Here is a 26,387-nt window from a genome sequence, read left to right as displayed (position 1 = left end):
GGTCTGAAGGCCGAACTTCGAGCTGAACGGGTGGCAAGAGGCCGTCTGGAGGAACAGCTTAACCGGAAGGTCGATCAACAGAGCGCTGTCACTTCCTCGATCCAGAAGGAGCTTCAAGAGCAAAAGGAGGTAAGATTGGAGCCATAGATGCTCCAAGTGGTAGAGCATGAGCTGGTATAAAACCAAGTTAGTATTTTTGAGGGGGTCACTGAAGAAAAACATTGTATTGGTAAATCTCTTCTTTAGGTTGAATGTTAAGATTTAAATCTGTCCTTTATAGTGATTTTAATTCTGTAAATCATTAAATTGTGGAGTTTATAAGTGTGAATTCCAGCCATGTTCAAGACAACTCCCCTGTATGTAATAACTCTTAAAAATTTTCATCAACTTCAGTCATACCAAGAATATTTATATTGGCTGTGTTCAAAGATATTCACCAGCTTCAGCACAGAATGCTTGCCTGCACGATAATTTGCACCTCTTAGCCCTGATACAAATGTGCAATTAAGTTATACTTTTGTCTGTTAGTAACAATACAGAAGGATATCAATGCAGTTCATTTTCTGTTACTTCACCCTGGACTGGACTACAACATGTGGAGTATTTGAAAGGGATTAACTCCCTAGCCTGTTCAAGTCTATCTTGTCAAGAGAGTAAGGCATGATTACCTAGCTGTCAAACTTACTTCTGAAGTCAATGTTTTTCTCTATTGGTAGAAAAATTTAGAGTTCATACTGTAATCAAAGTAACTCAGAACTAAAAGTGACATACAATTGCTTCATCTTAATCCAAAGTTTGGTGGAAAGAATATAATAAGTGCCAGAAAATGTGATTCTTTGAACCCCAAGGTATTTCTAATTCATATTTAACTATTCAGATGCAAAGAGATCAAGGTGCATCAAGTACGGATGAAATAAGCGTTCGTTATTGCCTAACGAGTGTTTTTTTAAATTGTCTGCATTGGTTTGAGCATGATATTGATGAATGTTTATGAGAATGGTATTACAGATATACTTATCCATTCCACTTATAATCAAGAAAATTCCACAGAAGGAATAAACTAAACCCCATTTCTCAATCAGTGCAAATTCTCCATGGATTTCAAACAAATAACTCTAACTTCTACCTTCCTGTAAACGAAATTCCTTCCAGATGGTGCAGGAGTGTCAGCTCTCCGTCAAGAGTCTGGAGGAAAACAACTGCACGTGCGATAAGCTAATCGGGTTCGTCAGGAACATGGCTGCTCAGACGAACCAAAGTCTGGAGTCTATGCATGGCAAATTTGAGGGGCTTCTCCAAGCTCAGGTACCTTCTTGGATTACTAGAAGTGTGTCGAACGTGTCCCATAAACGCTACGCTATTCGTCTCTCTCTCGATTCCTTTCCAGCACCTCGTAACCGACGTCTATCCAGTCCTTTTGAGGCTCCCTCTCTTCCTTCCTTATAATACTTCCAAACTGTATACTCTATCAGCTTGTTAAGGTCAATTCTTTCCATATGGGCAAACCATCTATCCAGTTCTTTGGAGGCTCCCCTCTCTTCCTTCCATATAATACTTCCAAACTGTATAGTCTAAGTCCTTTGGAGACCTTTCTTCCTTCCTTATAATACTTCCAAACTGTATACTCTATCAGCTTGTTAAGGTCAATTCTTTCCATATGGCCAAACCATCTATCCAGTTCTTTGGAGGGGCCCCTCTCTTCCTTCCTTATAATACTTCTAAACTGTATAGTTTAAGTCCTTTAGAGGCCTTTCTTCCCTCCTTATAATACTTCCAAACTGTATTAAGGTTAGCTCCATTCTTTCCATATGGCCAAACCATCTGTCCAGTCCTTTGGAGGCCCCCCTCTCTTCCTTCCTCGTAATACCTCCAAACTGTAACTTTATCAACCTGTTATTCTGCATTCTTTCCATATGGCCAAACCATCTTCCAGTCCTTTGGAAGCCCACCTCTCTTCCTTCCTTGTAATACTTCCAAACTGTATACTCTATCAGCCTACCAGGAGACATTTCGTACCTTAGTTAACACCAAATGAGTAACTATACCTTCTACAAACTCCAATACATACTTCAATATAATTAAACTAAATTTAATCCCTCCCAACCACTTATATTCTTAAACCCTTCCAGATTACATTTGTATATAGTCTATCAAAAGATACTTATAAATCCATGTGTACAACATACAGTTCTTTATTATTATTTTGAAATTTCTTACATAAATAACTTTCATAACCCTTTTACCCCCAGGCTATTTGGAAATTTCCAACCCTTAACCCTGAGGGGGTTATTTTTTTCCCAGCACATTTTGCAGTATATTTTTTTTTAAATTGCTCTAACATCCTTAATTTTTGTCAGAGAGAGGTCAGGTTGGTCTCATTCTCTTGGAAAATGCCTAAGTTTTCTCAAATAATTATCAAAAATATGAAAAAAGAAAATTTTATAGCATTTTTTTGCAAGGACGTACCGGTACGTCTATGGGGGTAAATGGATGGCTTTTGTGAAACGTACCAGTACGTCCTTTGGGAGGTAAAAGGGATAATAAACACTTGACTCATAATCCTCTTTTCCTTTCCATCCTGTCATCTGTTTTACTTTCCCAATCTGAATCCTACCATATACTTCTTCTTTCTTACTGTTATCCCTACATTAATGGGTCGGTTGCTCCCGAGCCCTCCTCACTCCATCCCCACTATCCATTCTCTACACATGTCCAAACCATATCAGTACTACCATACACATTCCCTGGTAAAGTTACGTACCTATAATTATCATGGGCTTCTTATGCAAAGAAATAATCCTCTCGCCCATCACTTTGGAATATCTCCCTCCCCCAGACTTACCTTACACACCCTGACTAGCCACCCGAATGCCATTTCACCATCATACTACTGCATCCCACTTGTAATTTCATAAACTATCGGTATGTTTGCATTTTCAGATTCACAATTGGCTACTTTTCATCGTCAATAGTCTCTTTCTCGCTTCTGTTATTCAACACTGTGCTTGCGCTATATTTGACATTCGACGAATCATCAAAATATTAAGTTCGCATGCATTTTTAAGACGGCATGAGAAATGTCTTCATTAATTTTGCATCTTTTGATATATACACACATTTACATAGACATATGTATGTATTTAACAAAGCATGGGTTAAAACTAAATTAACGTATCACTCACTACCTGAACACTAACACTAAGAGACTTTTCCATTCTAAGTTAAGACTTGGAATCAGTCCTTGAACCACATTTAACAAACTACTTCCCATGAAATGTAACAGATAACAAAACCAACATAACAACCAGATGTTATGCCACAAAAATAACAGATATACCAAAGAGTCATAACAAAAGTTCTGCGATTTAATGAAATCTTTCAATTCTTTCAGTCGAATACGTCTAACGAGCAGCTGGCAACCCTCAGAACCGACGTGGAGAGACAGAAGGTATGACTGGGATCTTTGTTTACATTTTGCTAGGCAGCCATTTGTTGGATTACCCAGAATGCATCTGGTTCAGGGCGTATCCAGGGGTGGTTAGCTAGTTCAGCGAAAGTTTAAACTCACAGCGAATGTTTTCAAGTTGAACAGGCTGACATAAGTCTCTTTTTATAGTCTATATATAAAAGTTTGGAGTCTTTGTTTACATTCTTCTAGGCAGCCATTTGTTGGATTACCCAAAATGCATCTGGTTCAGGGCGTATCCAGGGGTGGTTAGCTAGTTCAGCGAAAGTTTAAACTTACAGCGAATGTTTTTAAGTTGAACAGGGTGACATAAGTCGATTTTTATAGTCTATATATAAAAGTTTGGAGTCTTTGTTTACATTCTTTTAGGCAGCCATTTATTGGATTACCCAGAATGCATCTGGTTCAGGGCGTATCCAGGGGTGGTTGGCTAGTTCAGCGAAAGTTTAAACTTGGAGCGAATGTTTTCAAGTTGAACAGGCTGACATAAGTCGGTTTTTATAGTCTATATATAAAAGTTTGGAGTCTTTCTTTACGTTCTTCTAGGCAGCCACTTGTTGGAGTACCCAGAATGCATCTGGTTCAGGGCATATCCAGGGGTGGTTGGCTAGTTCAGCGAAAGTTTAAACTCACAGCGAATGTTTTCAAGTTGAACAGGCTGACATAAGTCTCTTTTTATAGTTTATATATGAAAGATCTCTTTTAATGTTGTTACTATTCTTAGAATATTTCATTTTGATTGTTCATTACTTCTCTTGTAGTTTGTTAATTTCCTTGTTTTCTTTCACTGGGCTATTTATCTCTGTTGGAGCCCTTGGACGTGTATATGCTGCAGAATAGTGTGCGCATATAGGATATAGGACAAACAATAATCTTATGATCAATATCAAGGAACAGAGTAATGAAAATGATTAGAGTAATACCTCACACAAATTCGGTTTTCATTATCATTAAATATCATCAAGGAATCATCATCATCTTCCCCTACGCCTATTGACGCAAAGGACCTAGGTTAGATTTTGCCAGTCGTCTCTATCTTGAGCTTTTAATTCAATACTTCTACATTCATCGTCTCCCACTTTACGCTTCATAATCCTTGGCCATGTCAGTTTGGGTCTTCCAACTCTTCTAGTGCCTTGTGGAGCCCAGTTGAAAGTTTGATGAGCTAATCTCTCTCGGGGAGTGTGAATAGCATGTCCAAACCATCTCCATCTACCACTCACAATGATATCATCCACTTAGAACCCCAGGTAGATTTCGACCGTCGTCTCTATCTTGAGCTTTTAATTCAATACATCTCCATTCATCATCTCCTACTTCACGCTTCACAGTCCTTAGCCATGTCAGTTTGGGTCTTCCAACTCTTCTAGTGCCTTGTGGAGCCCAGTTAAACGTTTGGTGAGCTAATCTCTCTTGGGGAGTGTGAAGAGCATGTCCAAACCATCTCCATCTACCCCTCATCATGATATCATCCACATATGATTCTCGAGTAATCTCTTTTATAGTTTCATTTCTAACCCTGTCCTGCCATTTATGATTAAGTCATATGATTGCGTAAATATAATAAAGTAATTATCATAAATATCCAAAAATTATTTTCATTCCTCAAATATAAGGAGACAGTCACTAGAAAATTTCCAAAATCATTCGTAAATTGACTACATACTACGCGACTCAACTGGCAGACTGTAGACAGTTATCTCCTTAGTAATAGAGATAATTATAATATTAATTCCCATCTTCTCATTGCTTACAGTTCGCCCTACAGAATGCTATAGCGCTACAGGATTCTGCAAGATTAGAAGAGGTACGTATGATGTTAGTTTTTTTTATTTTCTATAGAAATTATATGACTCTCTCTCTCTCTCTCTCTCTCTCTCTCTCTCTCTCTCTCTCTCTCTCTCTCTCTCTCTCTCTCTCTCTCTGTATATATATATATATATATATATATATATATATATATATATATATATATATATATATATATATATATATATATATATATTTTATTCTTCTGTTTTAACAATGGGATTTACATAACTACATATTTTAGAAACTTATTATAATTATTGGCCTAAATTTTACCTAAATATGTGTGTTTATTATGCAAATTTCAGGATACATATACATATATATATATATATATATATATATATATATATATATATATATATATATATATATACATATATATATATATATATATATTGGATTGAAACACCTCAATAGTTTGGAAAAAAAAACCAATATTTGATCCCAAATTCAAAATATACTCAGGTTTGATAGACTCCATTGAAGCACGAGCTAGGGATGATTCACTGGGTCCAATGGCTATCCGGCCTAGGGCCACCCAGCTAGATCATGGGAACCAATAGCTGTGAGAGGGTCAATATATAAGAGAGTAGGTTGGATTAGCAGTCTACTTCTTAAAGAGTTATTGAGATACATACAGTATGTATATATACTATAGTCAATTCTTTTTAGTGAGGCAGATTTACACCGACTCGCAGGGGTGGCCTCTATGCTCGGAAAAGTTTCCTGATCGCTGATTGGTTGGACGAGATAATTCTAACCAATAAAAAAGTAGGACACTTTTCCTGCTCGCTGATTGGTTGGACGAGATCATTCTAACCAATCAGATAGCAGGAAACTCTTTCCGAGCTAAAAGGGCACCGCTGCGAGTCAGTGCAAATGCGCCTCTTTAATAAAAATTGAGTATAGTGTACATGACCCGTCAAAAACGACAGCTAGATATTTAGATAGATACTCCAGATAGCTAGGTTGGTAGCGTCGTGGGCTTCAGTTTCAGAGGTCCCGACTTTGCGTCCCCGCCAGGACACGGACACTGTGATACCTTCTACCGGGGAGTACTCCCCATTGTGGAGCCTGGGGGGGGGGTGGAGGTTAGAGGGGGCTAGTGATATTCCCTGCTGGCTCATGGTCGCGCGAGCAGAATGATGTTGATCGTCTGAGTGAAGACCTGAACCCCGCAACTTTAACTTTTAACTTTATAAGCACGCACATTCATTCAACCCTTCCTTTTTCCTTGCAACACGCTAGTTTGGGCAATTTGTGGAAGATTGTCGTTTCCACTCAGCGTGACAAGATATATATATGTGACGCAGTTCCGGTAGGCCCTGCTGCTTCCTCCAGTGCCTTAGATGACCGCGGAGGTAGCAGCAGTAGGGGATTCAGCATTATGAAGTTTCATCTGTGGTGGATAATGTGGGAGGTTGGGCTGTGGCACCCTAGCAGTACCAGCTGAACTCGGTTGAGTCCCTGGTTAGGCTGAAGGAACGTAGAGAGTAGAGATCCCCTTTTTGTTTTGTTTCATTGTTGATGTCGGCTACCCCCCAAAATTGGGGGAGGTGCCTTTGGTATATATATATATATATATATATATATATATATATATATATATATATATATATATATATATATATATATATATATATATATATACATTACACATTCTATTTACTATCTCAGCCTTGTAGCCTAAAGACTGATTTATTCCCAGAGTCATTAGATTATAAAAGATCCGAATGAAAATTCCCAAGAAACTAAAAAAACATAATAAATATAACTTGTGTAGGTAAATCTCCCCTCCTGTCAGTCTTCCTTTTCTCACATTTGCTCATCTCAGTGACTGTTCCTTTCCCTCTGTAGCCAGGCTTGGGAATTCTCAATCGTCTTCCGTTTTCCTGACTAAAAATTGCAGTCAATTGCCGTCGATTCCAACGGGCTTTTGTAGATCTAAGCGGGAGACCATTTTCCTGTAGTCAGTTGATTGTGGTGGAACGCAGTAGTAGCAATCAAGTAGAAGGATATCGGGTAGTTCAAGTAAACAGCTAACTATTTTCTATAGTAAGTAGCAATCAACTAGGACGATATCGGGTAATTCAAAATTCAAGTAAACAGCAAACCATTTTTCTATAGTCAGTTGACTGCGGTGGCCGGTGGAACGCAGCAGTAGAAATCAACTAGAAGGATATCGAGTAGTTCAAGTAAACAGCTAACTATTATTCTAGAGTCGGTTGACTGCGGTGGAGCACAGCAATAGCAATCAGTTAAAGGATATCTGGTAGCTCAAGTAAATGGCAAACCATTTTCCCATAGTCGGTTGACTGCGACGCGATTTAAACATGGTGTTGTATCAATAGGTGATGAGGAAGGTCACCGGAGTTGAGGTAGAAACCAGAAAGATGGACGCGAGACTGAACGCCTTCGGTCGGGAGTCTATGGAGAAGTTGGACTGGTCCCTCACAAATGTTTCCAACAAGGTCGACCGCCTAGTGATGGATTTCTTATTTCCCCTTGAGGGTGATGTCAATAGGATGAGGGGAAACCTGACTGACCTAAAGGAAAGCATTGACATAGGCGACCAGGTCAGAAAGAGATGTACATAACAGTGAACGTAGTATGATCGCATGAATAGTCTCAGACGAACGGCTGGTCTTTAGAGTGGCAGCTGTATAAATAACTGATTGCAAGTAGTATTGTACATAGTAACGTGCATAATGATACACATAACATTAAGGTTTAAGGCTTAAATGGCGCTCATGGATGAGAGAGGCAAGGGACAGGATAACATCCTAGACACCGGCCATATATAAATGTGATCGACTCCCGCGCATCCTCACCCCTCAAGATAGATCCAGGGAGGGTCAAGGATTGGTTGCTGATGACTCAGCAGGTAGACCTAGAGACTCAACAAAACTCTACATCCCTAGCTCACAATAGTGAGGTTGCAGTAACTACTAAAAACTATCCGGCTTGAGTGGGCCTCGAAGTCCCGTCAAACAGATTACGATGAAGGGACGTTTCCAATAGACTACCACAAGATCACTCGTAGAAAGCTCTGCGATAAGTAACTGGTCCAGAGATGGGTGCTGTAGCCCTGGGTTTGTAAATATAACTAATTGTATATGATAGTAGAGAGATCATGGAACACATGTGAGCGATTTGTAATATGAGAGCAAATTACTAGAAACGTCTTCAACATGTGAAACATTACCGTAAATGATAACAGCTTATGATAAAACCCTTGACATGAAAGACTATATCGGCGAGAGATGTACGATGTAGCCTGCTATGCATAACAGTGCGCGAAGAACTCAATAATAGAAAACATAAACACTTTTAAGGAGAAAGTAAAGGTAAGTGTTAGATCTGTAACCTGCGTAGCAGCAAACATGGTAGGTGACTTAATCAAAGAGAGATCTGTAGCCTGCGCAGTAGCAAACATGGTAGGTGACTTAATCAAAGAGAGATCTGTAGCCTGCGCAGTAGCAAACATGGTAGGTGACTTAATCAAAGAGAGATCTGTAGCCTGCGCAGTAGCAAACATGGTAGGTGACTTAATCAAAGAGAGATCTGTAGCCTGCGCAGTAGCAAACACGGTAGGTGACTTAACCAAAAAGAGATCCACGTAGAATTGAGCGCGGCAAAATAATGATCAACAAATATATGTAAATAGTAGAGTAGCCTGCATCGCACTAAATAACCAAACAGAAAGAGATGTACATAGTCACGCGCAAATTAGGAGAATAAGTAATAAAAATGGAAGAGCAAATAATAAGACCAAGTCTGGAAGATACACATTATGGTGAAATAGGACCAATCTCCTGGAAAACCTCGCGATGAGTGGCCAGGTAAAAAGGATATGTAGATATGTAAAGAGGTGATCAGGAGTAAAACGAATGTTAGTGGTAGGAGTGTAAATACAGCTAAAATGGAATATTAAGTGAATATTGAACAAACTGATTAATAAGTGGCGTTCATGAGAAAAATAGGTTAACAAGGATTGATTGATTGATTTAGAGTTTTCAGGCATCCTGACATCTAAGGTCATTGACGCCGAGGTTAACAAGGAACAGTTAGTATTTCCTAATCATATAGTTTAAACCAATGGAAGAGGGTGGAACTTAGACACAGTAGAATAAGTAAAGGAAAGGACCAACCAGCAATTTTGTATCCACTCTTTACAATATTTGCCAATTATTTTGCATAAAAACAAACGATTCCTTTTACTGTCGAAGCTTGTATCGCAACTGTAAATCATTAGTATATACCACGAGTGCTTGGGGATACTGTCTCCAAAGGTGGTAGCAATTGCCCTGGACTAATTCAATTAATTTAATTCACAGAAAATTCGAATCCTCCAAGGCGAAGTGAAAAGGCTGAGTACAAAGGTGAACGCTCCAAAATCACAGATCGGTAAGTATCATCGAAGTGAATTTTCCGAGTCTCTCTGAACTACCCGCCTTGATCTCTGTCCTTTAATCTACTTCCTGAAATTAAGTCCCATCTACAGTAGCTGTCCCCCTTCCATGTTGTTTTCTTACTTCAAATTTCATGACACAAATCAAAGCAGATTCTTTGAGCTACCCCTACGACAGTTTGGCAATGGGTCTCCGCGATCTGACAAATGCTAAATATATCCTTCGTAAATTGTCCTATCTACAGTAGCTGTCCACCTTTCCTGTTATTACCATACTTCAAATTCCATGACACAAATCAAAGCAGATTCTTTGAGCTAGCCCTACAACAGTTTGGCAATCCGCGACCTGACAAATACTAAATATCTCCTTCGTAAATTGTCCTATCTACGGTAGCTGTCCACCTTTCCTGTTATTACCATACTTCAAATTTCATGATACAAATCAAAGCAGATTCTTTGAGCTAGCCCTACGTCAGTTTGGCAATGGGTCTCCGCGATCTGACAAATGCTAAATATATCCTTCGTAAATTGTCCTATCTACAGTAGCTGTCCACCTTTCCTGTTATTACCATACTTCAAATTCCATGACACAAATCAAAGAAGATTCTTTGAGCTAGCCCTACAACAGTTTGGCAATCCGCGACCTGACAAATACTAAATATCTCCTTCGTAAATTGTCCTATCTACGGTAGCTGTCCACCTTTCCTGTTATTACCATACTTCAAATTTCATGATACAAATCAAAGCAGATTCTTTGAGCTAGCCCTACGTCAGTTTGGCAATGGGTCTCCGCGATCTGACAAATGCTAAATATATCCTTCGTAAATTGTCCTATCTACAGTAGCTGTCCACCTTTCCTGTTATTACCATACTTCAAATTCCATGACACAAATCAAAGCAGATTCTTTGAGCTAGCCCTACAACAGTTTGGCAATCCGCGACCTGACAAATACTAAATATCTCCTTCGTAAATTGTCCTATCTACGGTAGCTGTCCACCTTTCCTGTTATTACCATACTTCAAATTTCATGATACAAATCAAAGCAGATTCTTTGAGCTAGCCCTACGTCAGTTTGGCAATGGGTCTCCGCAATCTGACAAATGCTAAATATATCCTTCGTAAATTGTCCTATCTACAGTAGCTGTCCACCTTTCCTGTTATTACCATACTTCAAATTCCATGACACAAATCAGAGCAGATTCTTTGAGCTAGCCCTACGACAGTTTGGCAATGGGTCTCCGCGATCTGACACATGCTAAATATCTCCTTCGTAAATTGTCCTATCTACGGTAGCTGTCCACCTTTCCTGTTATTACCATACTTCAAATTCCATGACACAAATCAAAGCAGATTCTTTGAGCTAGCCCTACGACAGTTTGGCAATCCGCGACCTGACAAATACTAAATATCTCCTTCGTAAATTGTCCTATCTACGGTAGCTGTCCACCTTTCCTGTTATTACCATACTTCAAATTTCATGATACAAATCAAAGCAGATTCTTTGAGCTAGCCCTACGTCAGTTTGGCAATGGGTCTCCGCAATCTGACAAATGCTAAATATATCCTTCGTAAATTGTCCTATCTACAGTAGCTGTCCACCTTTCCTGTTATTACCATACTTCAAATTCCATGACACAAATCAGAGCAGATTCTTTGAGCTAGCCCTACGACAGTTTGGCAATGGGTCTCCGCGATCTGACACATGCTAAATATCTCCTTCGTAAATTGTCCTATCTACGGTAGCTGTCCACCTTTCCTGTTATTACCATACTTCAAATTCCATGACACAAATCAAAGCAGATTCTTTGAGCTAGCCCTACGACAGTTTGGCAATCCGCGACCTGACAAATACTAAATATCTCCTTCGTAAATTCTCCTATCTACGGTAGCTGTCCACCTTTCCTGTTATTACCATACTTCAAATTCCATGACACAATTCAGAGCAGATTCTTTGAGCTAGCCCTACGACAGTTTGGCAATTTGCGACCTGACAAATACTAAATATCTCCTTCGTAAATTGTCCTATCTACAGTAGCTGTCCACCTTTCCTGTTATTACCATACTCCAAATTACATGACACAAATCAAAGCAGATTCTTTGAGCTAGCCCTACGACAGTTTGGCAATCCGCGCCCTGTCAAATACTAAATATCTCCTTCGTAAATTGTCTTATCTTCAGTAGCTGTACACCTTTCCTGTTATTACCATACTCCAAATTACATGACACAAATCAAAGCAGATTCTTTGAGCTAGCCCTACGACAGTTTGGCAATCCGCGACCTGACAAATACTAAATATCTCCTTCGTAAATTCTCCTATCTACGGTAGCTGTCCACCTTTCCTGTTATTACCATACTTCAAATTCCATGACACAAATCAAAGCAGATTCTTTGAGCTAGCCCTACGACAGTTTGGCAATCCGCGATCTGACACATGCTAAATATCTCCTTCGTAAATTGTCCTATCTACGGTAGCTGTCCACCTTTCCTGTTATTACCATACTTCAAATTCCATGACACAAATCAGAGCAGATTCTTTGAGCTAGCCCTACGACAGTTTGGCAATTTGCGACCTGACAAATACTAAATATCTCCTTCGTAAATTGTCCTATCTACAGTAGCTGTCCACCTTTCCTGTTATTACCATACTCCAAATTACATGACACAAATCAAAGCAGATTCTTTGTGCTAGCCCTACGACAGTTTGGCAATCCGCGCCCTGTCAAATACTAAATATCTCCTTCGTAAATTGTCTTATCTTCAGTAGCTGTACACCTTTCCTGTTATTACCATACTCCAAATTACATGACACAAATCAAAGCAGATTCTTTGAGCTAGCCCTACGACAGTTTGGCAATCCGCGACCTGACAAATACTAAATATCTCCTTCGTAAATTCTCCTATCTACGGTAGCTGTCCACCTTTCCTGTTATTACCATACTTCAAATTCCATGACACAAATCAAAGCAGATTCTTTGAGCTAGCCCTACGACAGTTTGGCAATCCGCGATCTGACACATGCTAAATATCTCCTTCGTAAATTGTCCTATCTACGGTAGCTGTCCACCTTTCCTGTTATTACCATACTTCAAATTCCATGACACAAATCAGAGCAGATTCTTTGAGCTAGCCCTACGACAGTTTGGCAATCTGCGACCTGACAAATACTAAATATCTCCTTCGTAAATTGTCCTATCTACAGTAGCTGTCCACCTTTCCTGTTATTACCATACTCCAAATTACATGACACAAATCAAAGCAGATTCTTTGAGCTAGCCCTACGACAGTTTGGCAATGGGTCTCCGCGATCTGACAAATACTAAATATCTCCTTCGTAAATTGTCATATCTACAGTAGCTGTCCACCTTCCATGTTATTACCATACTTCAAATTCCATGACACAAATCAAAGCAGATTCTTTGAGCTAGCCCTACGACAGTTTGGCAATCCGCGCCCTGTCAAATACTAAATATCTCCTTCGTAAATTGTCTTATCTTCAGTAGCTGTACACCTTTCCTGTTATTACCATACTCCAAATTACATGACACAAATCAAAGCAGATTCTTTGAGCTAGCCCTACGACAGTTTGGCAATGGGTCTCCGCGATCTGACAAATACTAAATATCTCCTTCGTAAATTGTTCTATCTACAGTAGCTGTCCACCTTCCATGTTATTACCATACTTCAAATTCCATGACACAAATCAAAGCAGATTCTTTGAGCTAGCCCTACGACAGTTTGGCAATCCGCGACCTGTCAAATACTAAATATCTCCTTCGTAAATTGTCCTATCTTCAGTAGCTGTACACCTTTCCTGTTATTACCATACTCCAAATTACATGACACAAATCAAAGCAGATTCTTTGAGCTACCCTTACGACAGTTTGGCAATGGGTCTCCGCGATCTGACAAATGCTAAATATCTCCTTCGTAAATTGTCCTATCTACGGTAGCTGTACACCTTTCCTGTTATTACCATACTCCAAATTACATGACACAAATCAAAGCAGATTCTTTGAGCTAGCCCTACTACAGTTTGGCAATGGGTCTCCGCGATCTGACAAATACTAAATATCTCCTTCGCAAATTGTTCTATCTACAGTAGCTGTCCACCTTCCATGTTATTACCATACTTCAAATTCCATGACACAAATCAAAGCAGATTCTTTGAGCTAGCCCTACGACAGTTTGGCAATGGGTCTCCGCGATCTGACAAATGCTAAATATCTCCTTTGTAAATTGTCCTATCTACAGTAGCTGTCCACCTTTCCTGTTATTACCATACTTCAAATTACATGACACAAATCAAAGCAGATTCTTTGAGCTAGCCCTACGACAGTTTGGCAATGGGTCTCCGCGATCTGACAAATGCTAAATATCTCCTTCGTAAATTGTCCTATCTACAGTAGCTGTCCACCTTTCCTGTTATTACCATACTTCAAATTACATGACACAAATCAAAGCAGATTCTTTGAACTAGCCCTACGACAGTTTGGTAATGGGTCTCCGCGATCTGACAAATGCTAAATATCTCCTTCGTAAATTGTCCTATCTTCAGTAGCAGTCCACCTTTCCTGTTATTACCATACTTCAAATTCCATGACACAAATCAGAGCAGATTCTTTGAGCTAGCCCTACGACAGTTTGGCAATGGGTCTCCGCGATCTGACTGAAATGCTAAATATCTCCTTTGTAAATAATATTTTCTTCTTTCCCACCGTTATCCATACAATAAGGGGACAGTTACCTGATGCACCCTCTCCAATGCTATCTATCAAAGGCATCCTCTTCCACCAAACCTCTTCTCTCCATATCATCCTTCACCTTATATTGTCATCTAATTCTCTTGCTCCCTCTCAAGGCAGAGTTATGGTATTAGTTGTCCTAAAAAAAATCATAAGAAATACTCATGTAAACAAATGTATGAAACCTTAGAGTTCTAAAGTATGGAACTAGTATTTTTGTACAACATCTATGGCACAACTTTCTTACATAGATCCTACTGTTTCCCTTGTCTTGAGTACACTTGACCCTTTGGGACCCATCCCCTCACCAAATGATTTGGCACTCAAGCCCCAATCCCAATTTTTGCACATCTTACTTAACTCATCCTTGCATAAAACACTTTGTAAGAAAGGACTTTACAAAATTCATTATTGTATAACTGACTAAATTTCCTTTCCATTGATATATAATGTTATATAATTTGCAAAATCTTAAAATACATAAAATAGGTATGACGCTGAAGGGAGTAGAAATACTGGACGCAATTACGACCAATGGCTTACCTCTTCCCTCAGCGCACATCATATTTAACTTCTGTTTTCATATACCATCTTCTTGACTAGTAATTATTTTCTACTTTTTTTACCTTGCATACCCTACCAATTTTTTTTTTCAGACTGCAATTTCTCTCAACTTACATCAACATCTTCTGTTACTTCCTTAACTATATCTCTTTACCCTGCCTGTGTAAATAGTGCCTAGCCACTGTCTGAAAACCTGATTTTTGTTTTTTTTGTTTGCAAGCCAGTCACTTTTGTCTACATATTCTTACAAAAATTTTCACTATTATACCAAAAACTATCAAATCCCTATCGGCAAAGTATCTCGTAAACTATTCATTCTCGATGCCGCTAGAGTGTCAATATATCTCTATAAGACGAGTATTTTATCATCCTGCTAGTGTCAATATATCTCTATAAGACGAGTATTTTATCATCCTGCTAGTGTCAATATATCTCTATAAGACAAGTAGTTTATCATCCTGCTAGTGTCAATATATCTCTATAACACAAGCATTTCATCATCCTGCTAGTGTCTATATATCTCTATAAGACAAGTATTTTATCATCCTGCTAGTGTCAATATATCTCTATAAGTCAAGTATTCTATCATATTATTATTGTTGTTGCTATCTACATTCCTTTTCAACTTCAGGTGCTAACTCTGATGTGCGGATAGTTCGTCTCGAAACAGAGGTGGGTCGCCTGCAGGGAGAAATCGAGAACATTAGACCTCTTCGAGAAACGTTCGAAAGATTAAGAAGCGAAGTTCAGGGAACGGAAAACCGCCTCGCCAATTTTAAAACCGAGGCTGACGATTTCCATCGGGACGTCGAAAGAAGAGTGTCCAGTTTGGAGATCCGCGTGAATGATCTTTCCGAGAAGCCACAGGCTAGCGAAGCACACAGGTGAGCTCATCAAGAGTATTCTAAGCTATAGTGTTAGTTTCAAAGCCATGTTGTTAGCTTGAAAATGAGGACAAACACTAAAACCTACATTCCACAAAGGTTGCAAGGAATACATCATTATATTTTTTTAGCAAAATACAAAGAAGATATTATAATAATACATTCAAAAGACCATACATAACTCATTTTTAGTTAATATGTGACTGAATTGACACATTAGTTTAAGCAAAAATCATACATCAATGTAGAGAAAGCATATAGTTAATGTCTTACTGACCAGGACTGAAAATGAATATGAGTAAAACTAAGATAATGTTCAATGAATATGCAGAGAGATAACAAATAAGGGTTACTTACAAATCTCTAGAGAGTGTGCTATGGAAGACGATTCATCAGAAACTCCTGAATATCCTGTTTATTAACTTCTTTTTTCTCGCTTTTTATGTTTCCCTGAATCCCTTAAATGTTTCTCTCCAAAGAGGTTGTTCAACAACATTCCCATGTTGTGAAGACAAACAGGGATTCGGAGTTAGTTTTTTAAGATTAATTAATTTTGTATTTCCCTGATTCCCTTGAATGTTTCTCTCCAAAGAGGTTATTCAATAACATTCCTCTGTTGTGAAGACAAACAGGGATTCGGAGGTAGTTTTTTAAGATTAATTAATTTTATATTTCCCTGATTCCCTTGAATGTTTCTCTCCAAAGAGGTTATTCAACAACATTCCCATGTTGTGAAGACAAACAGGGATTCGGAGTTAGTTTTTTTAAGATTAATTATAAAATTACATTTCCAATCCCCAAGCTTGAGTTCATTATATCATCTTTTATCTATTATCTTTACAAAAAAAATGTAGAATTTCTCCAACATTCATGAAGCTAAGAATGACAAAGTAATGTAAACTATTTGTACACATTTATTCCAGATTAACAAGTAATAGTCTCCCTGCTGTTTCTGGAGGTGTTGACTACAGCAGAAGCTACTCACGAATCAACTACCCAAGTGGACCGGACGGAAGGCCAGGTTTCACCGATGCGCCTGGTTACACAGGATTTCAAGGAGCACCTGGATCGACAGGTGAAGATGGATTTACAGGCTCCAGGGGTGAACCAGGAAGACAAGGTAACCCAGGATCTCGAGGAGCCGCGGGCGCTCCCGGATCTCGAGGAGCAGCAGGGGCTCCAGGAGCTCCCGGAGCAGCGGGGGCTCCAGGAGCTCCCGGAGCTCCAGGAGTAGCAGGGGCTCCCGGATCTCGGGGAGCCGCAGGGGCTCCTGGATCACGGGGAGAAGCAGGGGCTCCCGGATCCCGAGGAGAAGCAGGGGCTCCCGGATCCCGAGGAGAAGCAGGGGCTCCTGGATCACGAGGAGCAGCAGGGGCTCCCGGATCTCGGGGAGTCGCAGGGGCTCCTGGATCACGAGGAGCAGCAGGGGCTCCTGGATCCCGAGGAGAAGCAGGGACTCCGGGATCTCGAGGAGCAGCGGGGGCTCCCGGACCCCGAGGAGCAGCGGGGACTCCTGGATCTCGAGGAGCAGCAGGGAATTCCGGAGCCCCAGGTCTATCTGGATCTCCAGGGCCTCGAGGAACGTCCGGAGCACGAGGGGAGTCAGGATTTCGAGGTTCTCCTGGCGATTACGGAGCCAGAGGATATCCTGGTTTCTATGGTACCTCAGGACCTCCAGGGGTGCCGGGAGAGTCAGGAGATTATGGAGCACCAGGAGATGCAGGCTCAAGAGGAGTAGAAGGACCCCCTGGCATACCCGGTTCGTACGGGGGCCGCGGCATTCCCGGTCGACGAGGTTCTCCCGGTCCAGCGGGCTAAAGGAAATTAGATTCTCGATCTTTATATCATGCTGCTGAAAAGTGCGTCACTCACAACGAAACAAAAGTGAATCGGTAAAACTTCAGAAAAGAAATGTACGTATTTCAGCAGGGGTACATTACAACCTGACTTTACGATAATTAACCTAACATAGGGGGTTGGTTCTTTATCCAGCCTGGGTGTTTCACTGGCCTCAACCCTCATACCTAACTTAAACTACTATACATCATTTGACTCTTCCGTCATTTCAGCGGATAGTTTCCCTCGCGTGGCTTACATAACTACAGTATTTTGAAGATTTACCATAGAATCCATAATGAAAACCAGAAGGAACACTGATATTTTCATAAGTTTCTGAAAGTAATTGTTAGTCATTTTATCCAAAGATTAGCTTGATGTCTTAGAAAGAAATATACATGGTTTCTTTTGCAATAATATTAGTTTATCTATATACGGGGTGTCCAAAAAAATCTGGTTACATTGGAGATTTCAACTTCAGGGTGTCCACAAAGTCTGGGTACATTGGAGAAACAATTTTATTTAAATCTAATGTTAATAACTAATATTTTCAAGTAGATTTCCATCATTATCAATGCATAATTTGATGCATTTTACAAAATTCAGCGTGTCGAAGGTTAAATTCTTCTGCAATTTTACGGTAAGACCATCCTTCCTTCTCGTCCACTTAAGACTACTAACTCGAATCGTTCTTCTTTAGACAGAGCCATCATTCGATATGGACAGGAAAAATAACTTAAATAAGGAGTGAAATATCCTCTGTATCCAGACTTTGTGGACACCCTGTACAGTAGTTGAAATCTCCCATGTACCCAGACTTTGTGGACACCCTGTAGGTTACTTCATTTCCATAGAGTAAATGCCGTAAATATTAGGAATACCACACTGTACAAATTTTTGATAGAGAATATCAGCATATACTATGTGCTATACACTGTCTAGATGTATATTGTAAAGAAAAGTTTATACATTAGTTTGAACAAAACACTAATCTCTTGTTTAATCATAATATTTCACTTTGTATTAAGAATATATAAGTTAATTTATCATTAATGTTTCTTTATTCACTCTAAAGCTTGAAATGAGTTACTAGCAACAACACTGAAATAGATGTTACATATGTTTAATATTTTTATTCTAATAAAGTATTTATTAAATACATTGTACCTTAATACTATATGCTCTATGAAGATCATATGATTCTATAAAAAATATATTTCTGACCTATGGAATGTCCTAATAGGAACAAGCTGCTTAATTAACAGTTCTTTTATAATCTATTGAAAATTATTCTCTGATCCTATGACCCTAGCGCTAGCCCTTTTACCCCCAAAGGACGTACTGGTACGTTTCACAAAAGCCATCCCTTTACCCCCAAGGACGTACTGGTACGTTTCACAAAAGCCATCCCTTTTACCCCCAAAGGACGTACTGGTACGTTTCACAAAAGCCATCCCTTTACCCCCATGGACGTACCGGTACGTCCTTGCAAAAAAATGCTATAAAAATTTGTTTTTCATATTTTTTGATAATTTTTTTGAGAAAATTCAGGCATTTTCCAAGAGAATGAGACCAACCTGACCTCTCTATGACAAAAATTAAGGCTGTTAGAGCAATTTAAAAAAAATATACTGCAAAATGTGCTAGGAAAAAAATAACCCCTTGGGGGTTAAGGATTGGAAATTTCCAAATACCCCGGGGGTAAAAGGGCTCTAGACAGTTTCAGTTCTGTTGACTCCAAGTCCAACAACATTGCATGAAAGTATTCATATTATTATATATTTTAAGTCTCTAAGTTATCCAAAGTAACTACATATATTTTTAGATTCTCCCTACATTGAAATGACAGCAAATAAGTACTCAAAAGAATTTTTATATATGTGCTGCTCACTCACTGAATCTTACAGTGTTGAAGCTGTTAGTTACTGTGGCTTCATAAAAAAACCTTTGTTAACTTACAGATAGGTGACTTCTAATAATTCTAATGAAGTCTTTGGAAGGACATAGAAGAGCAGCACCTGTGAAATTACTTTCAGCGAAAGCTGGTACTATGCTAAAAACCTTGTAGATGGATAAAGAGCTGGGATTGGATGGTAGAAACTTCTATCTATGTCAACATAAATTACAAGTAGGATATAGTATGATGTAAACTAAGCATCAATCAGCCAGGAAGTTGTTTTTTTTTCTCCTAGAGGAGAATTCAGATGTGGAGCTCTAATATGTCATTTTGAACAAGTTGTCTGTTGCATTACAAAAATTGAGGGTAGCGTACTATCTTACTTGAGGCATTTTATCGTGATGAAGACATTCAATGTTTTCCAAATGAGGGACAAACTGCTCGCCCCGCAAAATTATCAAGATACGATGAGGACTTTGCCAAAGGGCTAAACTCAGACACTAGACTGAACTGTCCAATGTCAGCTGGTGAGATGAAACCTTACCCAGTGAAATTATCAAGATACGATGAAGGCTTTGCCCAGGGGCTAAACTCAGAACCTAGACTGAACTATCCAATGTTAGATGGTAAGATTGAACAGGTATGGAACAGCCGAGGAGACATACTGTACAAGTAAGCATCCAGACTGTCATCTCAATGCAAATCCAATTGGAAGCACCCAAAGCCTTTATCTCAAGAGACTAGCCAACAAAGCAGTGAGATCACTCACTAGGTTTAGCTTATTAATCAAATTGGTGGGCTTAGGTACAACACTAGAAGCAAGCAAGCGAGACTTGATACGGCAGTTGCGAACATTGTATTTAGGTCATCCAACAAAGATGTGACTTCCCTATCAACAAGGGTATTACTCCACCTGATCCCCAAATAACAAGAAGTGTATGTCAGGTTCAAAATTATAAACACATTATGCTTTGCACCTGATGCTTAAATAAAAATTCAGGATTAGAAGCTTGCGGGTGCTTCCCTCACGACTTCTGTAGATATTGTACAGTTTGCAGCCTTTAACAAGGATGGGTTATATCTCACTTGTTTGCTACAGGATTTTCATACTGTCAATGTAACCCTTGGATTATATCTAGGTATGATAGTCACTATTCAGAAGGGTCATTCCGCAAACTGGCACTGATGAAGCACTATCTCCGACAACCATGCTGAGCAATGGAAGACTTCGTGCTCTGTGTTTACTCTACTGTTTGTTCGTGAGCCCCCAAACCTGACGTGACCCAGGGCTCCCAAGGTCTAAATTTAACCCAATCTTGTCTTTTAGTATAGCTACAATAATCAAAACTTGACTCTCTATGCTTTAAGGTTCTAAAATTCAACTTTCTGTCTTCTACTCATCAATATGGCTTCCGTAGAAATAAGACGTACTGGTCCTCTTTCATATCCCATTAATGTCTGGACTTCATCTGTGTACACTTTAAGGGACCATTTATAATTCCATTTGATGTCTCAAAGACATTTGATAGACTGTGGCATAAGTCCATGCTTAGGTCAAACTTCCAACTTATAGCTTTATGTGTTGTTGACAGTCAACATCCACTCCCTTTGGGTGATTTCCAAGGTTTTATGCTCCTAACTATATCTTTCCTCCATTGTTTTTTACTGCAGAAGGTTTAAAAATTGGACATTTGTAGTAATCACCGGCCAAACGCAGATCACTTCGTTGGATGATATCAAAGTTAACAGGTAGGAAGGCTGTGCACGACCAACATCATCAACCAAAGTTAGCGTGTTTACGAAGGGCCAGATGCCAGCTTAGTTGCAAACGTACGAAGTTAGCAGCCCAAAAACAACAGGGAAATCAGCCTAGTTGTAGAAAAGGATTGGAGAAGCAAAGAGCAAGCTAAAGAGAAGAAAATAAACAACAGATAAATATTAATGTTAGATAAATAACAGATAAACCAAGAAACAAGACTTATGGAAACCTGTTGAACAAAAAAATCCTTTCGACCAACACTGAACTTAATATCTATAAATAAAAGACGGTGACCTTGACCTTATAGCGTGAACTGAGTATGTATATATGGAAGCGTTAGTTAGTACCAACTACTTACAACGGATGATATTACATAAGCAACAAAAAATCCCTGTGAGTTGATCCAAATGCTTCCTTGTCGATTGTTGTTACTGGTGGTGAGCTCATGGATATTGGACTGGGAACCTTATGTGGACACCCACTATTTGAAACATTGTAATATTGGGTCATCAAGGGTAAGAGTTAACAGTGAACGTTTGAATCTGATTGACCGATAGGTTTGCTTAAAAGCAAATGAGTGTTACAGACTAATACGCACACAAATAAAGCCACTCCAACACCTTTTAAAAACATAACGGATACCTCACACGTCTCAAACTCTCTACCTAACTGCGGCAAGACTCCTTGCAGCCGGGAGGAAGGACCTTGATGACTGGTGAACTACATGAACATACGCTACCGGGGTCTAAAGCGATGTCAGGCAGGGCAGCCGATTGGGACCACAGGAACATACGCTACCGGGGTCTAAGCGATGTCAGGCAGGGCAGCCGATCGGGACCACAGGAACATACGCTACCGGGGTCTAAAGTGATGTCAGGCAGGGCAGCCGATCGGTACCACAGGAACATACGCTACCAGGGTCTAAAGCGATGTCAGGCAGGGCAGCCGATCGGGACCACAGGAACATACGCTACCGGGGTCTAAAGCGACGTCAGGCAGGGCAGCCGATCAGAACCACAGTCTACCCCTAAACCAAAGCAGAGTCCTTCAACAAGAAGGCAACCGTGCTTACCCCTAACACAATTGGAAAAAAAACACATTAATATAAGAATTTCAAATGCCTGTTTCGATGAAGCAGACCTTTGCATGAAAGTACTAATAGAATTTTTATACTATCTATTAGCACGTTGTTACTGTTCGTAAAATACTTTATTTTTCCTTGTTTCCTTTCCTCACTGGGCTATTTTCCCTGTTGGGTCCCCTGGGCTTATGGCATTCTGCTTTTCCAACTAGGGTTGTAGCTTAGCAATTAATAATAATAATAATTATAATAATAATAATAATATATAAATGTAAAGATATATATATATATATATATATATATATATATATATATATATATATATATATATATATATATATATATGTGTGTGTGTGTGTGTGTGTGTATGTGTGTGTATGCATGCTGCATATACAATAGCGAATTGACTCTATGCTTTCTTCTATACATTGCATACAGTAATTGCCAAATACATCGTTTATTAGCATTATTGCTTGCTAAGCTACAACCCTAGATAGAAGAGCAAGATGCTATAAGCCCAAGGGACCCAACAAAGAAAGTAGCCCAGTGAGGAAAGAAAATAAAAACGAGAAGAGCAGATCAGGAATAAAGTATGACGTGAACTCTAACTCAAGAATGAGTTTTGTGAACCCCAATAAAAAGAAATTAGATTTAAATAAGTCACCCATTAAGGTGACCCTGGTTTTCTTTAAAGAGGAGCTGATTTTGTACGATTAAATCCCGTAGAGTTAATCTCCCTTCAAGACTTAATATTTTTTTCGACTGAATAATTGCGAGTTAATAATTGTAAAAAATTTATCAGAAAATTATCTAGTTAATTAAAATAATGAAAATCTTAATACTACTGATTTATGAAATAATTAGTTTCGCTTTTCTTAAGTCATTTTAGAGCTAAGAAGGACTCAGTTTGAATAAAAAAATGAAAAATATATATTTTTTTCAGTTTTAGGCATTTTAGAATTGCTATTCTTAACTATTATTAATCAACATCTACATACACACGCACACATATACACTAACACACACATATATATACATATATATATATATATATATATATATATATATATATATATATATATATATATATATATATATATATATATGTGTGTGTGTGTGTGTGTACATGTAAATAATATATACACACACACACACACACATATATATATATATATATATATATATATATATATATATATATATATATATATATATATATATATATATATATTATTTACATATATATATATATATATATATCAACACTAAACTGTTTTCCAAGCGGATGGCTCTACAGAATTGTCAAAAAGCAGTCACTGCCATATTCATCCTTTCTCCTCAGCATTGTGGATAAATCCAATCTAAAAAATTCTTCATTCATGACTACAATGACAGTATGAATGAGCTGGTGACTGGCGTTGTGTTTTGTTTAGAGCCACCCCTGATAAATATATATATATATATATATATATATATATATATATATATATATATATATATATATATATATATATATATGTGTGTGTGTGTGTGTGTGTGTGTCTGTGTGTAAGTGTGTGTGTGTATGCATGCGTGTGTGTGTGTGTGTACTTCTAGTTTCTTATCATTATTTATTGGAAAATATTAATTATCTAGAGTAATTTTTTCAACAGAGAGAGAGAGAGAGAGAGAGAGAGAGAGAGAGAGAGAGAGAGAGAGAGAGAGAGAGAGAGAGCTGATGAGAGGAGAGCTCAGGGCCGCTAGGGATGGGCTAGGGGAGGGAGGGAGGGAGGGAGAGAGGGAGGGAGTGAGGGGGGAGGGAGAGGGGGGAGATTCTGGTTAAGGAGTGACACCGTTCTCACGCTGCTGTCTGTTTTTCCCACGTGGTGTTGTTCCTTCTGGCCACCAGGGCGGCGCTAGTGAGCTGCTCCTCCTCCTCCTTCCCTCCCCCCTCCCCCCCTCCCTCCAGGATCCCCCACCACCTCCCTCCACCACCGCCGATTGCACACTGCCAGTCAGTTCTCAGACACTGCTTAGAACGGTTCAGTTCGCAGCTCGCTCCGCGCAGAGGTCACATGTGTCGCCATTATTAACCCCCAATATTTTTTGAGGGACCAACGCTAACGTCCCTTCGGGAGGAATAAAAAGAAAAAAAGAGGAGTTTTTAATCCCCCTCAGGAGATTTATTCGTGTCGAAGTCGAGAGACGCCCCTTGAAAAAAAAGCATGAAGGTCGAGCGAGCGAACTCGGTGTGTTCGGACGATGCTCCTTCTTCGCCCGATTCGCTCATGTCGACGGGCGACTCTTCGCCCCTGGCTTCTCCTCAGCCATCCCCGGCGCCTCTCTCCGATCCCTACGACGACCAGCGCATCTACTCGCCCGCCTACACCGCCCACAGCCCGGCCTACAGCATCTCCAGCACCACGAGTAACAGCAGTACCGGGAGCGCGGGCGGCGCTTCCCCGACCTACAGCTGTCCGGAGAGTCCCGGATACCAGCGCCCTCCTTCGCCGCACTTCGGATACGAGTTCCCCCCGGATTCCGGATACCCAGGCGTCGAGCAGTTCGGATGCCAGGCCGAGTTCGTGCAGGCCGTGAGAGACGGCAACCCGAGGGAGTTGAAGCGCATCCTGACGAGGTACTCCCAGCTGGTGCAGATCAACGGTTTCACCTCCGACGGGCAGACCGCCCTGACGCAGTCGTGCATGGACGGCAACCTGGAGGTCATCAAGGTGCTGGTGGCCCACGGGGCGTCCCTCCACCTGACGAACAGGGACGGCTTCTCCCCCTTGCACTTGGCGTGTTGGAGAGGCAAATACGAGGTCATGCAATACCTCCTGAGATCGGCCTCCTCCTCCTCCAGCAGGAGGTAATAATATCCGTCGGTTGTGATATGTATATAAACACATATATATATATTTAGGAATAACTTATATATGACTTTTTAGTGAACTGTTTTATTATAAAAAAAATGCTAAATGATCATATTTCTTATCCCTGTTTGTGCCATGTGTGTATGTTGGTGTGGGGGCCTAAAGCTCTTTTCTGGGAGAGGCCCTTTTTTGGCAATGTTGTTGAGAGGGTTATTTCCCTCCTGAAGAAGGAGAGAGGCCCTTTTTGTACCTAAACATACTTGTAGAAGTACCATTTACCTGTCATGCGTATGTTGGTGAATGGGCCAAGCTCTGTACTGAAAAGAGAGAGCCCCTTTTTGCAATGTTGTTAAGAGGGCTATTTCCCTCCTGAAGAAGGAGATGATGCCCTTTTTTGTACCCATACTGTAGAAGAACTACTACCACCACCTTTTTTCGCACTTATCAACGGCCCTGTGCAATAACGAACTACGATTATTATTGATAAATGTAAGTTCTTTGAGATGTGTCTCAGCTTGAGCCAGAAGAGGTTCAACGCATTGACAGAAATAATAATTTTTTTTTTTATGTCATTGCGTAAGTCTGTGATGTGTTAATGATTTTTTTTTAAATGCTATTTACGCTCCATTGTATAAACTATTGATTGAAGCAACGTCATGGGTGATGAATAATGAAGAAACTGGAAAAAAAATGAATGTGAAAAATATCGACATGAATGGATTCGACCTGGACGTCCAAGTGAAAATTTCTGTGAAGAAAAATTGTCCCATTAATTTTTCGTTTTGTGTTTATTTCACAAAGTGATATCAAGCAAACATTATATATATATATATATATATATATATATATATATATATATATATATATATATATATATATATATATCATAATCTGACTCTCTAAGTTACCTCATCTTTGATATTAAATATTTATTTGAGATTGCAAGGGAGTCAGTTTTCCACCCCCTACCCCCTCTCAACTTCCCCCTCTTCCTTGAGGAAGGGGGGAGGGGGGGGGGGATTTGGCCAATGCTAAATTGAAAAAAAAAATACGTGTGCAATATTTTCATTAATTCCACCTG

General features: G+C 39.6%; 2 protein-coding genes across 5 annotated transcripts in view; both read left to right on the top strand.

Annotated features, from left to right (window-relative positions):
- Positions 1 to 18,848, top strand: part of LOC137625353 (uncharacterized) — a 29,759-nt gene extending 10,911 nt beyond the window's left edge. Inside the window, exons 3-10 of one of the 4 annotated variants that reach the window (XM_068356210.1) lie at positions 1 to 129; positions 1,153 to 1,305; positions 3,392 to 3,448; positions 5,223 to 5,273; positions 7,630 to 7,854; positions 9,616 to 9,685; positions 15,629 to 15,881; positions 16,805 to 18,848. The exon at positions 1 to 129 is cut by the window's left edge and continues 24 nt beyond it. In XM_068356210.1, the coding sequence (XP_068212311.1) occupies positions 1 to 129; positions 1,153 to 1,305; positions 3,392 to 3,448; positions 5,223 to 5,273; positions 7,630 to 7,854; positions 9,616 to 9,685; positions 15,629 to 15,881; positions 16,805 to 17,699 (1,833 nt within the window). In that variant the 3' untranslated portion in view covers positions 17,700 to 18,848. The remainder of the gene's footprint in view (positions 130 to 1,152; positions 1,306 to 3,391; positions 3,449 to 5,222; positions 5,274 to 7,629; positions 7,855 to 9,615; positions 9,686 to 15,628; positions 15,882 to 16,804) is intronic. The other 3 variants (XM_068356211.1, XM_068356212.1, XM_068356213.1) reach the window with 3 other exon arrangements.
- A 5,609-nt stretch (positions 18,849 to 24,457) lies between these two features.
- On the top strand, positions 24,458 to 26,137 carry LOC137625352 (protein phosphatase 1 regulatory subunit 12B-like). Its single transcript, XM_068356209.1, has one exon. It carries the CDS (start codon positions 24,659 to 24,661, stop codon positions 25,304 to 25,306), a length of 648 nt encoding a protein of 215 aa, XP_068212310.1. The 5' UTR covers positions 24,458 to 24,658; the 3' UTR covers positions 25,307 to 26,137.
- The last annotated feature ends 250 nt before the right edge of the window (positions 26,138 to 26,387 follow it).

This window comes from Palaemon carinicauda, chromosome 32 (assembly GCF_036898095.1).
Source record: "Palaemon carinicauda isolate YSFRI2023 chromosome 32, ASM3689809v2, whole genome shotgun sequence".
Taxonomy (NCBI): Eukaryota; Metazoa; Arthropoda; class Malacostraca; order Decapoda; family Palaemonidae; genus Palaemon; species Palaemon carinicauda.
This window is presented reverse-complemented; position numbering and strand designations above follow the sequence as displayed.

Excerpts from the sequence above, each read along its gene's own strand:
- LOC137625352 (XM_068356209.1), top strand. The coding sequence starts at position 24,659 with ATGAAGGTCGAGCGAGCGAACTCGGTGTGTTCGGACGATGCTCCTTCT.